The sequence below is a fragment of the Thalassophryne amazonica genome, chromosome 18 (genome assembly GCF_902500255.1).
Source record: "Thalassophryne amazonica chromosome 18, fThaAma1.1, whole genome shotgun sequence".
Classification (NCBI taxonomy): domain Eukaryota; kingdom Metazoa; phylum Chordata; class Actinopteri; order Batrachoidiformes; family Batrachoididae; genus Thalassophryne; species Thalassophryne amazonica.
In genome coordinates this window covers 46,607,462-46,624,681 of record NC_047120.1, presented here as the reverse complement: position 1 = coordinate 46,624,681, position 17,220 = coordinate 46,607,462, and the positions used below count along the sequence as shown (strand labels likewise).

General features: G+C 41.8%; 1 protein-coding gene across 4 annotated transcripts in view; it reads left to right on the top strand.

Annotated features, from left to right (window-relative positions):
• The first annotated feature begins 5,772 nt into the window (after positions 1-5,772).
• Positions 5,773-17,220, top strand: part of LOC117531025 (disintegrin and metalloproteinase domain-containing protein 11-like) — a 62,229-nt gene continuing 50,781 nt past the window's right edge. For 3 of the 4 annotated variants that reach the window (XM_034194024.1, XM_034194023.1, XM_034194025.1), the window contains exons 1-4: positions 5,774-5,932; positions 6,058-6,200; positions 10,498-10,574; positions 11,062-11,125. In XM_034194024.1, coding sequence (XP_034049915.1) covers positions 5,875-5,932; positions 6,058-6,200; positions 10,498-10,574; positions 11,062-11,125 — 342 coding nt within the window. In that variant the 5' untranslated portion in view covers positions 5,774-5,874. Of the gene's footprint in view, positions 5,933-6,057; positions 6,201-10,497; positions 10,575-11,061; positions 11,126-17,220 lie in introns of all 4 variants that reach the window. The other variant, XR_004566502.1, reaches the window with a different exon arrangement.

The following is a 17,220-nucleotide window of genomic DNA, read 5'->3' as shown; positions in this document are numbered from 1 at the left end:
AAAGTTTTAAGCCTAATCTTAAAAGTAGAGAGGGTGTCTGTCTCCCTGATCTGAATTGGGAGCTGGTTCCACAGGAGAGGAGCCTGAAAGCTGAAGGCTCTGCCTCCCATTCTACTCTTACAATCTCTAGGAACTACAAGTAAGCCTGCAGTCTGAGAGCGAAGCGCTCTATTGGGGTGATATGGTACTATGAGGTCCCTAAGATAAGATGGGACCTGATTATTCAAAACCTTATAAGTAAGAAGAAGAATTTTAAATTCTATTCTAGAATTAACAGGAAGCCAATGAAGAGAGGCCAATATGGGTGAGATATGCTCTCTCCTTCTAGTCCTTGTCAGTACTCTAGCTGCAGCATTTTGAATTAACTGAAGGCTTTTCAGGGAACTTTTAGGACAACCTGATAATAGTGAATTACAATAGTCCAGCCTAGAGGAAATAAATGCATGAATTAGTTTTTCAGCATCACTCTGAGACAAGACCTTTCTAATTTTAGAGATATTGCGCAAATGCAAAAAAGCAGTCCTACATATTTGTTTAATATGCGCATTGAATGACATATCCTGATCAAAAATGACTCCAAGATTTCTCACAGTATTACTAGAGGTCAGCCATCCAGAGTAAGGATCTGGTTAGACACCACGTTTCTAAGATTTGTGGGGCCAAGTACAATAACTTCAGTTTTATCTGAGTTTAAAAGCAGGAAATTAGAGGTCATCCATGTCTTTATGTCTGTAAGACAATCCTGCAGTTTAGCTAGTTGGTGTGTGTCCTCTGGCTTCATGGATAGATAAAGCTGGGTATCATCTGCGTAACAATGAAAATTTAAGCAATGCTGTCTAATAATACTGCCTAAGGGAAACATGTATAAAGTGAATAAAATTGGTCCTAGCACAGAACCTTGTGGAACTCCATAATTAACCTTAGTCTGTGAAGAAGAGTCCCCATTTACATGAACAAATTGTAATCTATTAGATAAATATGATTCAAACCACCGCAGCGCAGTGCCTTTAATACCTATGGCATGCTCTAATCTCTGTAATAAAATTTTATGGTCAACAGTATCAAAGGCAGCACTGAGGTCTAACAGAACACGCACAGAGATGAGTCCACTGTCTGAGGCCATAAGAAGATCATTTGTAACCTTCACTAATGCTGTTTCTGTACTATGATGAATTCTAAAACCTGACTGAAACTCTTCAAATAGACCATTCCTCTGCAGATGATCAGTTAGCTGTTTTACAACTACCCTTTCAAGAATTTTTGAGAGAAAAGGAAGGTTGGAGATTGGTCTATAATTAGCAAAGATAGCTGGGTCAAGTGATGGCTTTTTAAGTAATGGTTTAATTACTGCCACCTTAAAAGCCTGTGGTACATAGCCAACTAATAAAGATAGATTGGTCATATTTAAGATCGAAGCATTAATTAATGGTAGGGCTTCCTTGAGCAGCCTGGTAGGAATGGGGTCTAATAGACATGTTGATGGTTTGGAGGAAGTAACTAATGAAAATAACTCAGACAGAACAATCGGAGAGAAAGAGTCTAACCAAATACCGGCATCACTGAAAGCAGCCAAAGATAACGATATGTCTTTGGGATAGTTATGAGTAATTTTTTCTCTAATAGTTAAACTCAGAGTTTAGGTAGCTAGAGTATCTCGTCAATAGTTTTGCATCCTCATTGAAGACAACTTTTGGATGCTGTAGCTCCTCTGAAAAAGAGAGCTTTAAATCAGAAGTGCCTGACTCTGTGGTATAACTCACAAACTCGTAGCTTAAAGCAGATAACCCGTAAGTTGGAGAGGAAATGGCGTCTCACTAATTTAGAAGATCTTCACTTGGCCTGGAAAAAGAGTCTGTTGCTCTATAAAAAAAGCCCTAGGACATCTTTCTACTCATCACTAATTGAAGAAAATAAGAACAACCCCAGGTTTCTTTTCAGCACTGTAGCCAGGCTGACAAAGAGTCAGAGCTCTATTGAGCTGAGTATTCCATTAACTTTAACTAGTAATGACTTCATGACTTTCTTTGCTAACAAAATTTTAACTATTAGAGAAAAAATTACTCATAACCATCCCAAAGACGTATCGTTATCTTTGGCTGCTTTCAGTGATGCCGGTATTTGGTTAGACTCTTTCTCTCCGATTGTTCTGTCTGAGTTATTTTCATTAGTTACTTCATCCAAACCATCAACATGTCTATTAGACCCCATTCCTACCAGGCTGCTCAAGGAAGCCCTACCATTATTTAATGCTTCGATCTTAAATATGATCAATCTATCTTTGTTAGTTGGCTATGTACCACAGGCTTTTAAGGTGGCAGTAGTTAAACCATTACTTAAAAAGCCATCACTTGACCCAGCTATCTTAGCTAATTATAGGCCAATCTCCAACCTTCCTTTTCTCTCAAAAATTCTTGAAAGGGTAGTTGTAAAACAGCTAACTGATCATCTGCAGAGGAATGGTCTATTTGAAGAGTTTCAGTCAGGTTTTAGAATTCATCATAGTACAGAAACAGCATTAGTGAAGGTTACAAATGATCTTCTTATGGCCTCGGACAGTGGACTCATCTCTGTGTTTGTTCTGTTAGACCTCAGTGCTGCTTTTGATACTGTTGACCATAAAATTTTATTACAGAGATTAGAGCATGCCATAGGTATTAAAGGCACTGCGATGCGGTGGTTTGAATCATATTTGTCTAATAGATTACAATTTGTTCATGTAAATGGGGAATCTTCTTCACAGACTAAAGTTAATTATGGAGTTCCACAAGGTTCTGTGCTAGGACCAATTTTATTCACTTTATACATGCTTCCCTTAGGCAGTATTATTAGACGGTATTGCTTAAATTTTCATTGTTACGCAGATGATACCCAGCTTTATCTATCCATGAAGCCAGAGGACACACACCAATTAGCTAAACTGCAGGATTGTCTTACAGACATAAAGACATGGATGACCTCTAATTTCCTGCTTTTAAACTCAGATAAAACTGAAGTTATTGTACTTGGCCCCACAAATCTTAGAAACATGGTGTCTAACCAGATCCTTACTCTGGATGGCATTACCCTGACCTCTAGTAATACTGTGAGAAATCTTGGAGTCATTTTTGATCAGGATATGTCATTCAAAGCGCATATTAAACAAATATGTAGGACTGCTTTTTTGCATTTACGCAATATCTCTAAAATTAGAAAGGTCTTGTCTCAGAGTGATGCTGAAAAACTAATTCATGCATTTATTTCCTCTAGGCTGGACTATTGTAATTCATTATTATCAGGTTGTCCTAAAAGTTCCCTAAAAAGCCTTCAGTTAATTCAAAATGCTGCAGCTAGAGTACTAACGGGGACTAGAAGGAGAGAGCATATCTCACCCATATTGGCCTCTCTTCATTGGCTTCCTGTTAATTCTAGAATAGAATTTAAATTTCTTCTTCTTACTTATAAGGTTTTGAATAATCAGGTCCCATCTTATCTTAGGGACCTCGTAGTACCATATCACCCCAATAGAGCGCTTCGCTCTCAGACTGCAGGCTTACTTGTAGTTCCTAGGGTTTGTAAGAGTAGAATGGGAGGCAGAGCCTTCAGCTTTCAGGCTCCTCTCCTGTGGAACCAGCTCCCAATTCAGATCAGGGAGACAGACACCCTCTCTACTTTTAAGATTAGGCTTAAAACTTTCCTTTTTGCTAAAGCTTATAGTTAGGGCTGGATCAGGTGACCCTGAACCATCCCTTAGTTATGCTGCTATAGACTTAGACTGCTGGGGGGTTCCCATGATGCACTGTTTCTTTCTCTTTTTGCTCTGTATGCACCACTCTGCATTTAATCATTAGTGATCGATCTCTGCTCCCCTCCACAGCATGTCTTTTTCCTGGTTCTCTCCCTCAGCCCCAACCAGTCCCAGCAGAAGACTGCCCCTCCCTGAGCCTGGTTCTGCTGGAGGTTTCGTCCTGTTAAAAGGGAGTTTTTCCTTCCCACTGTAGCCAAGTGCTTGCTCACAGGGGGTCGTTTTGACCGTTGGGGTTTTACATAATTATTGTATGGCCTTGCCTTACAATATAAAGCGCCTTGGGGCAACTGTTTGTTGTGATTTGGCGCTATATAAAAAAAAAATTGAATTGAATTGAATTACTCTGCCCTGTGTTGGTATATGGCATTGGAGAACATAAAGAAGGAATCATATCCTTAAACCTAGTTACAGCGCTTTCTGAAAGACTTCTACTGTAATGAAACTGCTACCCCACTGCTGGGTAGTCCATCAGAGTAAATGTAAATGTTATTAAGAAATGATCAGACAGAAGGGAGTTTTCAGGGAATACTGTTAAGTCTTCAATTTCCATACCATAAGTCAGAACAAGATCTAAGATATGATTAAAGTGGTGGGTGGACTCATTTACATTTTGAGCAAAGCCAATTGAGTCTAATAATAGATTAAATGCAGTGTTGAGGCTGTCATTCTCAGCATCTGTGTGGATGTTAAAATCGCCCACTATAATTATCTTATCTGAGCTAAGCACTAAGTCAGACAAAAGGTCTGAAAATTCACAGAGAAACTCACAGTAATGACCAGGAGGACGATAGATAATAACAAATAAAACTAGTTTTTGGGACTTCCAATTTGGATGGACAAGACTAAGAGTCAAGCTTTCAAATGAATTAAAGCTCTGTCTGGGTTTTTGATTAATTAATAAGCTGGAATGGAAGATTGCTGCTAATCCTCCGCCTCTGCCGTGCTACAAGAGTTCTGGCAGTTAGTGTGACTCGGGGGTGTTGACTCGTGGAGACAGCTTGGAAGGTTGAGGGGGGATATCTGGTAAACAAGGAGAAATAACTGGTTTAGTTTAAAAATTCAAAATGCTGAATTTTCATTCATTTTCATTTTTTTTTTTTTTTGGTGGGGGGGGTAGAATTGGGTGAACTAATTGTTTCTTTTTATTGAAAGCATTTTAAAACTAAATCAGAATTTTTCGGCAGCAAATTATTCTCTGAAGCAAATGTGACTTTTCAAAACAGCAAAACTACATTAAGTATTTTGGTCTATTTGGTTTTAAAATTACTGTTTTTATTCAATTTTATTTTGGTTTTTTTTCGGGTGGGGGGGGGTTAACCTGAAATTTGGAAGCAATTGTTTAATTTAATTTCAAGTATTTTAAAACAAAAAACATTTTCAGGAGTTAAAATCACTCTAAAGCAAATATATCATTGAACAGCACATTTCAACACAGCAAACTGTTCGTGAAAAAATATGGTTGGCTTGGTTTTTAAAAATGTTTATTTCTAGGTTTGTTTGGTGTTTGTTTTATTTGGGGGTGGGGAGGGGGGCAAGCTGTTGACCTGAAAGTTGGTCATTGCCAATGACCAACTTTCAGGTCAACATCATTGGCTACTAGATGTCGCCATTGCAGTGCTTCAAGTTTTATGAAGCCATTGTTTTGTATATTTAAAAAAAATGAAGACGTTTCCCGTGTTTGGTTTCAAACGCGTAAAAGTTTCATTTTCCAAAGCAAGAATTACAATTAGTGCTTCAAATGTTTTGCAACAGAACTGCTTTCTGATTAAATTACTTACTTTTGCTATTTTAAGTGTTTAAACGACTGAACTACGTGGCAAGCGTTTTGAAACTACGGCTCGAGCGGATACATCAAAGAGCCGCGTTTTCCCTCGCGCATGCCCAGCGCGTGTTTAGGGCGCGCGCGGCGGAGCAAATCTTTTCGGGATGCTTTGATCTGCCGCTGCTGCTGCTTGAAGGTAATGTGGGCTCCGCGTGTGTCCGCTGCGCGCAGTCCTGCCGCTTACCCGGCTCGTCTGAGTGGATGTAACCTTGGGGAAAAAAATTAAATAAAGCAACATAATTAAAATGACCGGGACTATGTGAGCACCATGTTCGCGGTGAGGTGCCTGCTGTTAGCTGCAGTGTGCGCGCGGGGCTTTTTGACAGGTAAGAGGCTTTGCTTTTTACCTCACTGTTTACTTTGTCACGTGTAACAAGTGACCTAAGTAAATAAGTAAATGCTTCACAGGATGCCAACAAGCGTTTTAGTCTTTTCTTGTGTCCTCTGATAGAAAGGCTGAGTTCTTCTAAGGCAAAGCTGCTGCCTGTGGAAGAGGTCGTTCAGCCCAAAAGGCTCCTACAGCAGATCCACTCCGAGGAGGAGCTGCTCCACAGCCGCCTGGACACTAGAGTCAGAAACTATACAGGAGTGCAGGTGGGGTTTTGTTTTCCTGCCGCTTTATAGAGGTCATGTCATTCACCTTTTTAACCCGCAGTACAATACAAGTCACCAAAGTTTGTTGTCCAAAGTGCCTCACAGACACATGATAAATATTGGAGGTCCAGGCTTAGATGTATCAAGTCGGGTCTGGGACGATGTGGTGGTGCAGCGCTTCCACCACTGAAACCATCCTGATTGAGAGCCACCCATGAGGACATCCCCACAATCTTAAATGTAGCCATTTATCTGCTACATCCAGGTGACACATGGGTGTCCCCTTGACTTTTTTCTGGTTGGGTCTTCCCCTCTGACTCTGAGGCACCTGTGTGCTGCCACGCGGACACAATGTTGTAGCTGATGTTTTCTCATGGTGCAAGTGGTACATGTACCAGAAAGATCCAACAGTCACCTGAGTTTATTGGTTTGTAGTCCAAGACTCACCACCACACAGTATGACTGGAAAAAGCAAGATCCTTCTAAGATTTTGACGTTCCTAAACATCAGCATTCATCACAGTCCAAACTATTCCATTTACTAATCCTATTAGCTGAACTTGTAATTTTCATTTTAATTTTTTTTTCTTACCTAAATTGGAGCAACGTTAACTTCTGACCCCTTTACAAACCTTTGTCACCATTTTTTGCTGATTTTACATCATAATTCCCTATTGTTTAGTCATATATAGACCAAGCTATACCTTTTTTGAATCTTTATGGTTGACAAATAATGTGGCATACGTTTCGGTATGACTGGAGCGTTTATACAACCCCTGGCAAAAATTCTGGAATCACCGGCCTCGGAGGATGTTCATTCAGTTGTTTAATTTTGTAGAAAAAAAAGCAGATCACAGACATGACACAAAACTAAAGTAATTTCAAATGGAAACTTTCTGGCCTTAAGAAACACTATAAGAAATCAGGAAAAAAAAAATTGTGGCAGTCAGTAACGGTTACTTTTTTAGACCAAGCAGAGGGAAAAAAATATGGAATCACTCAATTCTGAGGAAAAAATGATGGAATCATGAAAAACAAAAGAACGCTCCAACACATCACTAGTATTTTGTTGAACCACCTCTGGCTTTTATAACAGCTTGCAGTCTCTGAGGCATGGACTTAATGAGTGACAAACAGTACTCTTCATCAATCTGGCTCCAACTTTCTCTGATTGCTGTTGCCAGATCAGCTTTGCAGGTTGGAGCGTTGTCATGGACCATTTTCTTCAACTTCCACCAAAGATTTTCAATTGGATTAAGATCCGGACTATTTGCAGGCCATGACATTGACCCTATGTGTCTTTTTGCAAGGAATGTTTTCACAGTTTTTGCTCTATGGCAAGATGCATTATCATCTTGAAAAATGATTTCATCATCCCCAAACATCCTTTCAATTGATGGGATAAGAAAAGTGTCCAAAATATCAACGTAAACTTGTGCATTTATTGATGATGTAATGACAGCCATCTCTCCAGTGCCTTTACCTGACATGCAGCCCCATATCATCAATGACTGTGGAAATTTACATGTTCTCTTCAGGCAGTCATCTTTATAAATCTCATTGGAACGGCACCAAACGAAAGTTCCAGCATCATCACCTTGCCCAGTGCAGATTCGAGATTCATCACTGAATATGACTTTCATCCAGTCATCCACAGTCCAAGATTGCTTTTCCTTAGCCCATTGTAACCTTGTTTGTTTCTGTTTAGGTGTTAATGATGGCTTTCCTTTAACTTTTCTGTATGTAAATCCCATTTCCTTTAGGCGGTTTCTTACAGTTCGGTCACAGACTTTGACTCCAGTTTCCTCCCATTCCTTCCTCATTTGTTTTGTTGTGCATTTTCGATTTTTGAGACATATTGCTTTAAGTTTTCTGTCTTGACGCTTTGATGTCTTCCTTGGTCTACCAGTATGTTTGCCTTTAACAACCTTCCCATGTTGTTTGTATTTTGTCCAGAGTTTAGACACAGCTGACTGTGAACAACCAACATCTTTTGCAACATTGCATGATGATTTACCCTCTTTTAAGAGTTTGATAATCCTCTCCTTTGTTTCAATTGACATCTCTCGTGTTAGAGCCATGATTCATGTCAGTCCACTTGGTGCAACAGCTCTCCAAGGTGTGATCACTCCTTTTTAGATGCAGACTAACGAGCAGATCTGATTTGATGCAGGTGTTAGTTTTGAGGATGAAAATTTACAGGGTGATTCCATAATTTTTTCCTCAGAATTGAGTCCATATTTTTTTCCCTCTGCTTGTTCTAAAAAAAAGTAACCGTTACTGACTGCCACAATTATTTTTCCTGATTTCTTATAGTGTTTCTTAAAGCCAGAAAGTTGCCATTTGAAATGACTTTAGTTTTGTGTCATGTCTGTGATCTGCTTTTTTTCTACAAAATTAACTGAATGAACATCCTCCGAGGCCGGTGATTCCATAATTATGCCAGGGGTTGTAAATGTTAACTCCTGTGTAATCATTCATTGACTCCTACCTGGCTATACACTGTAAAATATAATAAGTTGACTTTACTAAAAAACATATGCAAACTTGCTGCCTTAAAAAAGTAATTTATGTTGGCTTAAATTAATCAGATTTGGTTAACTTAATTATTGTGAGTGTGCAGTTCTCAAATTAATTTAAATAACTGGATAATAGTAACTTGTTCATTTTGATTTAGCTGTAAACTTAAACTTATAAACTTAAAAACCTAGATTATAGTAACTTGTTTATTTTGAGTTTGCAGTACTGAAATAAATTAGATTACAGTAACATATTAACTGTGAACATCCAGTACACAAGTGACAGCTTAATTGTCTTTACTTTTCTCATTCATCATATTCAGGTCAACTTAATTTTCCTGAAGCTACAGCGGAAGCTACAGCTAACCGCTAACCGCTAACTTTTAGTATTGACTCCGGTACACTGTCAGCTACTGACAACCAGTTTTGCGTTTAAGCACCGTCAACGCTTCCGAGTAAAAACAAATGCGATCACAAATCCAACACAAACAATGAGTCAGAGCTTCTGTCTTTGAGCGCCCTGCCCACTGCTGTAAGGAAGAATCATTTACTTTCAACACGGAACAGTACTGAGGTGTCGCAGAAGACATTAAAAGCAAAGCAGTTTTGACTTATGGTTTTGATTTATAAACCAAACTAATTCCGGCCAGTTTATCAACAATGAGTGGAAAACAGGTTGGAGAGAGCACTGGTAGTCCAAACATGGGCTCACCATGGACGTGTGTGGGCGGGAATGTGCAAAGTAAATGAAGCAGATCTGCGCATGTCTGAATGAACTCCCCAAAGGACACGGGGTATGAAAAATTTATTTTTCTAATTTGGCTTAAATGGGATACATCAATTAAATTATGTCTTCCATTCTCAAAGTACTACTTACTTATTTCAAATGAGTGTTCATAACAGGTTGATGAAAACTGACTTTGGTTAACTTATCATAGTTAGCATTACCAGTGTAGCTACCACCCCAGGTTGGCAATCATACATTCTTCTGTAGGCCACAGTATACTAAGGACGGATTGCAAGTGTCATTTATTCATCTCATGTGCTACTAATTAGGTCAAAATTGGCTGCTGGTTCATGAACTAAGATGTTCATGAAAGGCTCATTCATATCTGCTGATATTACTGGGCAACTCATATATCAACTGGGCTCTAGTTTAAACCTACAACCTTCTGCTTATGAAGTGACAGTGATGTCATAGCACCACTCAAAATATGAATCAAATGAATAGAAAGTTAAATTACAGTTTTAGAGAGTAGAATCAACATTGCTATGATAAAGTCTGAAAAACAACAATCCTATGCATGGTTTAAAAGTGAAAGTGCTAAAAGTTTCAGGTCGGGTTACACTGGTGCTGTGCATACCTGCATCATACACCTCACAGATCAAACAGTCCTGACACAGAAGCACCCTAGCCGTCCTGTGGTCTCTACCTTTCAAAAGTAATCATCAAGACACATAGTTTCAATGCAAATACAGTGTGGTGTCAGATTTATGGGCAGTTTGCTCTGGAGCATTTATTGGAGGAATTCATTCAAATACGACACCAACAAAAGATTGCTGCTGTGAAATAATGACTGTAATTTGAAAGATTACATTGAGTTCCTGATGAAATATGTTTTCCGAGCTCTGAATCTCATCTGATGTGCAAAAATATTATTATTTCTCATCTGTCAATAATGAACAGGATTGATTTCAGTAAACAAAGTTGTTGTTTTTGTTGACATGTTTGTCTCCTGTCGTCTTTTGCATGTTTTTGTCCGATCTTTCCCCTTTTAGCCTGTTCATCTTGCCCTAAGCAGCTTCCTGGTTAAAGCCTTCGGCACATCATTTATTCTTGACCTTGAGCTTAACCAGTAAGTAAAGGCACTCATGCACATATGCAGAAAACAAAAAATGCTCTGCAGCAGTTGAAATGATTACTGTATACTTGCATTCTCTCTCCTGCTTATCTGTGCCCACTGTGCTACCAGAGTATTTACTGGCTGAGGACAAATGGCTCTAAATGTCTTTTCTCCATTCCCCTTGTGGAACATATTTTTTGCTCTAATGGACCCCAATTATGCAATTTCACTGGCTTTCTAAGCACTTAAATGATGCATAAGAAATGGACCTTCACACATCCTGGTTGTACCATTTGCTGCCCTAGAAATGGTAAATGCTAATGTTTGTTGCCGATTACTGCAGTTAGGTTGAATAGCACTTCAGAAATAATGACCCATAAAGATGCCTAAAAGTCATAACCTGCTGCAGTGTAGCTTTGGAAAATGATTACAAAAGTGTGTATAAGATGAGGTAAAGCAGAATCTTAAAATCGATATGGTTTCTTCCTCTTTTGTGCAGCAACCTACTGTCTACAGACTACGTGGAGCGTCACTTTGAGGATGGACAGATATCTCAGAACATGGTAGGACTATCCTGAAAAACTTCTGACAAACTGCAGTTTTCACATTTTTGTTGTAATTCATGCAATGATTAAATTTCTATTTCAGTCAAGATATGAATTGATTTCTGTGCAAGAGATGGAGTCTTTAATACTTATGCATGTTGGAATTTTTCCCCGAAGGGTGCATTTTTAGTCGCTTAATATTCATTTATATCTTTCACTTTAGGTGTAGATTCATAGTTTTATTATTTTGTTGTTTTTAATAGAAAGAATACATGTAGTAGTGATGTATTATTTGCCAGACCACAATTCTCCAAGAATAATCTCCAAGCGTTGACCCTCCCCTGAAAGATTTGGTCATCTAGCTTCCAGGTAATTCGCATGGTGTTTGGTCAAATGAAGCATTTTGCCTCCATGTTTATTCAGTGTAAAGTTGTGGCAGCTCTTTATGGAGGAAAAAAGATGTAAAGAATTGAGCACATAAAGTCCCAATGAACAAATAAACTGTTCAGAGGAGCTGGAACCTATATTTAAACAGGTAAAAGATGGTGAGAACAAAGATCGGTTATGCTGCGTTTACACATAGGCAGGACGCATTACGAATGTCATAATTGCATCATTCTTGGCACATTCCCGACATTCTTAATGTGGCTTAATGCATCTGATAGGTTTCTTAATAGTGCGTGTTGGTGCATGATATTCGTGATTTTCGTGGAGCATGTTTTTGGCTGTCGAATGTCACGCAGCACCCTCATTTCGCCTCATGTCGTGGAGGTCGCAGCTGAGCGTGTTCATCCGTCTTGATTAGTGGTGATCCTTAATAGAGCGTGACAGCGTTCTTCTTTGACGTGTGCACAATTAAACCCTGCTGCACCCCATTCAGCTTCATTGCTGCAGTATGCTGAAGAAGGACAGTGACGCCAAGTCGGCTAAAAGTTTCATTCCAATGCTCATCAGTGCGCTCCTCCAGGTGTTCCGCCTGCTGCTGCTGTGCCTGATGTTTGGGAAAATGTGCGAGACGAGAGCCACGTGGAGCCACACATCTGGCTCTCTCCGTCTCCTCCTGCTCTCTGGGCCACTCCATGGCACAGAGCCCAACTAAGCATGCAATCACAAAGTTCTTCTGCTGTGGATTTTGAGGAGCAAGCTGGAGCTGTTCAGCAGCTGATGGATGAATATGGGTGTGTGTGTGGAGACAATTCGCCTCATTCACAGTGTGTGACAGACAGACAGACAGATGCACTGTTACGTGCAATAGTGCGGAACAGCGCACAACAGTGCGGAACAATATTCTTTACCGTGCGTAATGGTTCCTGATAATTCGCCAGCAATACGTGCCATTAATTGTAACGCGTGGTAACAGGTTGCAGCAGTTCCTGAAGATGCCTGACGCTTCTGCCCCGAATCATCACTTTCGTGATCAGCGGCCAAGAATGTATACTTTGTGGTTGACTTGTCGTTGTTATGTGTAAATACAGCATTAATCAAGGATGACACGACCAAGATGTGCAAAAAAGGTTCCAGGCGAAAATTAGAGCCACAAGAATCATAAGTGCTTATAAAAGCATGTTGGAGTAATTGAAATGGCTACATATAGTAACAAGTAGAGATTCCCTCATCGTGGTATTTACAAGAGCTATAAAATCAGAACAGTTCTCTTCAAATCAGCGGATAAATGGTTTCTTTCCCACGTCTGTTCATTCACTTGGAAAAGACAAGAAGACCAAATTTTGCCATCTCAGGTGAAAACTACAGTCAGATCTCTTTGCAATCAAAGAGCAAATATGTGATCAGTTTTCACCAGAGTAGTTTTCTAAATTAACAAGTAAGTAAATATCACCGCTGAAGAACAGAAGTCACAAAGTGCTTCATGAGTTAATAGAACATACAATGCCACTGATACAGCATTTAAAATGTAATGGGAATAAATAAAACTATAAGGCCAGCCTGCACACATGGGTCTTAAGCTTCTTTTAAACGGTTTCAACGGATCTTAGGTCCAAATGGCTTTTTTTTCCTGGCAGGAGGGTGCTGGGAAACTCTTCATCCCAGCACATCATCCCCATGCTTTCTTAAAAAGAAAAGGTGCTCTTTGGGGGATTTATTTCCATGACAACAAACAGCTAAGGACTGTCTCATAATGCATGTATATGGTGATAAAAAAACACTCACCATCAATAGGAACATGGTGTCTGTCCAGTACGCTGTCTCAGATAGGTTTTTTTGTTTCTGCTGTGATTTATCTTCTCTGACAATCAACTGACTGTATTCGGATGCGATAAAAGCAAACTTCTTCTTCTGTGAGGTTGACAAGTTTTTTTTTTCCGTCTGACTGCTGGGTGGACAGGACTTTAGTATTTAACACTGCTGCCTTACGGTAAGACGGTTTTGTGTTTGCTTCCGACCTGGTCCTTTCTATGTGAGTTTGGTTATTTTCCCTGTGGGAAAACGTGCGTTCCCTCCAGGTGCTCCAGCTTCCTCCCACTTCCAAAGAAGGTGAATTGGTAACTCTAAATTGAATGTATATATCTGAACGTGTCAGTGTGTTTGTCTGTTTATATGTGCTCCCTAAGGTGTATGCTCTCGCCCAGTGACAGCTGGGATAGACTGCAAAACTACTAAATATACAGATGCAAACATTTGCTGATGGTGGCCAGGCATCTAACCATGTAGAGTTCTGAAAGTGATCACCAAAATCTTGAAGTCAGAACTTCATGCAGAGCCCATGTTAATATGACAACATTAATGTCACATGATACCTCTTAAAGGACTTTGTAAGGCTAGTATTTTACTGGGCCTCGACTGTTGGAGAGTAATTGGAGACATGAATTAGTGACCAAACAGGCAAATGAGTGACAAATTGTCTCACTGAAGTGGTACAAATGACACGTTGCGCACAGAGTGCTCAGCTGCTATTATCCCGCTATTATCCATGTGAATAGACACTGTGGAAATTCCCCTGACTGTATCCAGTAAGGAACAGCCCTGTAAATATTAAAATAAAATTAATACTAAAATAATAACAAAGTGTAGCGTGGCTCTACTGAAGGGGAAAAAATACAACAGGAAGAAAACTGTGAACAGGGCACTCACCCACTTGTAGAATGATTTTCTGCAGAATGAAGTATGTAATGTCCGGCAGTCCACACATCAAACAGGTCCTGGCTGGCGCTGTCACACATGGATGGTGCACGATTGCCAGCCAGGAGGATGAAATATGTAATGTCCAGCAGTCCATGCCATAGAAGAACTCTTGGTTGGCACTGGATGGTGCACGATGTTCTCCTGTGGACAGATGTCCTCTTTGGTTCTCAGGAAAGACCAGTATTCATCCATTGTTGTGCTGAAGCCAACATCTGTGCACAAGGCTAACCATGTGTGCATGCGGCTCAAGACTGCCAGCATGAGACTTTTTCCCATTGTGGTCTTGATTTAGAAGGAAAAAGGATAATACCAGCTACCTTGGACAGGTGTGTCCAGCCTGCTGACCATGCGTGCACGTGGTTCAGCAGTTAGTTGATCCATGGCTGCTGGTTCCCTCGGCCGCTTCCAGAAGCACAGTCACAGTCCGACGATCTCCACTATTTTGGAGTGCTCCCAGGGCAGCTTGTGAAAGACTCCCAATTGTCAGATCTTCAGTTTTGTCTCCAGTTACTCACATTGTAGTTTCATCTGTCCTCAACCCCTCACAAAGTTCTCTCACAATTCGCGCACATTCTGTGTTGCTGAGACTACAATCACAGGGCTTTGCGACACTTGTGATAGCTCTGTCAGTACTGGGCAAGGACCTTTGCCACCTCATTAATTTCAAACTGTTCAAAATTCAGGTGACGTGAGCAGCAACCTGCCACTCGTGAGGGGATGAAGCCACCCAGCGAATGTCACTTGAAATCTTGTGAAATCCCTCACAAATGCCGTTCACAAGCTCTTGCAGGTCACTGAGATAGTAAGCTAGTATGTTGCAGTATTTTGGACCATTTGTAAGCAATCCAGAAATAACCTGCTAGCAAACAGGCAAAACCTCCCCAAAAACCACAAATTGCAATAATCTATTTGTGATGGAATGAATGCATGAATGATCACTTCCATTTCCAAGAAGTATCAGTGTGTGAACTAAAAGTGAACCCAAACACAAGTTTTTGGAGGGATGTGGTAGAGAATGAGCTGAGTGGGTAACCAGCTGAGGAATATATTGTGGCGAGCTGTATGGAAGGACAAAGAATGAACCAGAGCTTGTTGTGTGGGCCGCTGAAGAGGAGGTACTGCTGGCCCACTACCAGAAGGCGCCCTGCCTGAAGTGCGGGCTTCAGGCACGAGAGGGCGCTGCTGCCTCAGGAACAAGCCGTGGTGACAGCTGTCACCCATCATCCGTGACAGCTGTCACAAATCAACACATCTGGTATAAAAGCAGGAAGACACCTCCACCAAACTGCCGAGATATCATCTTCATCTGGAGGTAATACTCTCAGCCCTTTTTGTGAGATTTATAAATCTGTTATTGTGAGTGTTTGCAGGAGAACCGGTCGTTTTTGCAGAGGCTGTGCAAGACGGCGCTCCTTTTCATCTGAGACCGCTGCAACGTGTTGAGTGAGAGGTGGAGGTGGCATTCCCACCATTGTTACTGGGTGTTCACACACCCACCCTTTGACTGTCTTTTGCTTTCTGCCAGCAGTACCAGATCCGACACGCCGGGAAGGTGGCCACCTGGGGACTCCGGGACTTGGCGGCTCCAGTATTCCTCGGGTTCAGGTGGCGGTGGAAATCGTGTGGTTCCGGTTCGTTTCCAGACGGGCGTCTCCTATCGTCGAGCCTGCCCACACGACACCTTTATTAATTGACTGTTGCACATTCTGAATCTGCTGTGTTTGGTTGTGACATTCACAACAGTAAAGTGTTATAATTTGACTCCTTCCATTGTCCGTTCATTTACTCCCACTGTTGTGGGTCCGTGTCACTACACTTTCCCAACAGGATATCTCGGCCAGCGTCATGGACTCCGAGGGGCGTCACCAGGCTGTTGAACAACCAATGGGAGAGCAGGGAGCGCAAGCATCTGCAGGAGGTGTGATTGGTGAGCTACAGCATATTCTCACCGCCTTTACGGCTCGAATGGATCAAATAGCCGAGCAAAACATCCTCCTGAACCGCAGGGTGGAGGCTCTCTCCGCGCAAGTGGCGGCGAGCGCTCAGGGCGCTGCTGCAGCTCCTCCTCCTGTCGATCCTGTGCTAGATATTAATGTTCCAGTGGTGGTTCAACAACCCCTCCCACCATCCCCTGAAGCATACATAAGCCCTCCTGAGCCGTACGGAGGTTGTGTGGAGACGTGCGCGGACTTTCTTATGCAGTGTTCGCTCGTCTTCGCACAACGTCCCGTCATGTATGCGTCAGACGCAAGCAAAATAGCTTATGTGATCACTCTGCTTCGGGGAGAGGCACGCGCTTGGGCTACGGCGCTTTGGGAGCAAAATTCACGGCTGCTTCACACATACACTGGGTTTGTGAGGGAGTTCAGAACTGTGTTTGATCACCCTAACAGGGGAGAGACCGCTTCAACCGTGCTGCTGTCGATGAGACAGGGACGCCGGAGCTCAGCCGCTTATGCAGTCGACTTCCGCATCGCGGCTGCGAGGTCCGGCTGGAATAACCCTGCGCTCCGCGCCGCCTTTGTAAACGGACTGTCGTCAGTCCTAAAGGAGTACCTAGTGGCCAAGGATGAACCGCGGGAATTAGATGGGCTTATTGATCTCGTTATACGGTTAGACAATCGGTTGGAGGAACGCCGTCGGGAACGAGACGAAGGACGTGGCCGGGCGCGCGCCGTCCCTCTTCCTTCCGGGTCCGAGAAAGGTCCGCCCTTCCCACGCTCCCTGGCCTCTACGTCCCGTGGGGCGACAGCTCCCCCTGCTGACGAAGCTATGGACACGAGCAGGGCCACATTTAGACCACCTAATAGACAGAGGAGGTTTCCACGCGGGGCGTGTTTTGTTTGTGGCTCAATGGAGCATCAATTGAGCGATTGCCCCGAACGGTTAAACACCAACGCCCGCCCCTAGAGACTGGGCTTAGGGTGGGCCAAAAAATTCACGTGGGACACACACATATTGCCGCACGACTC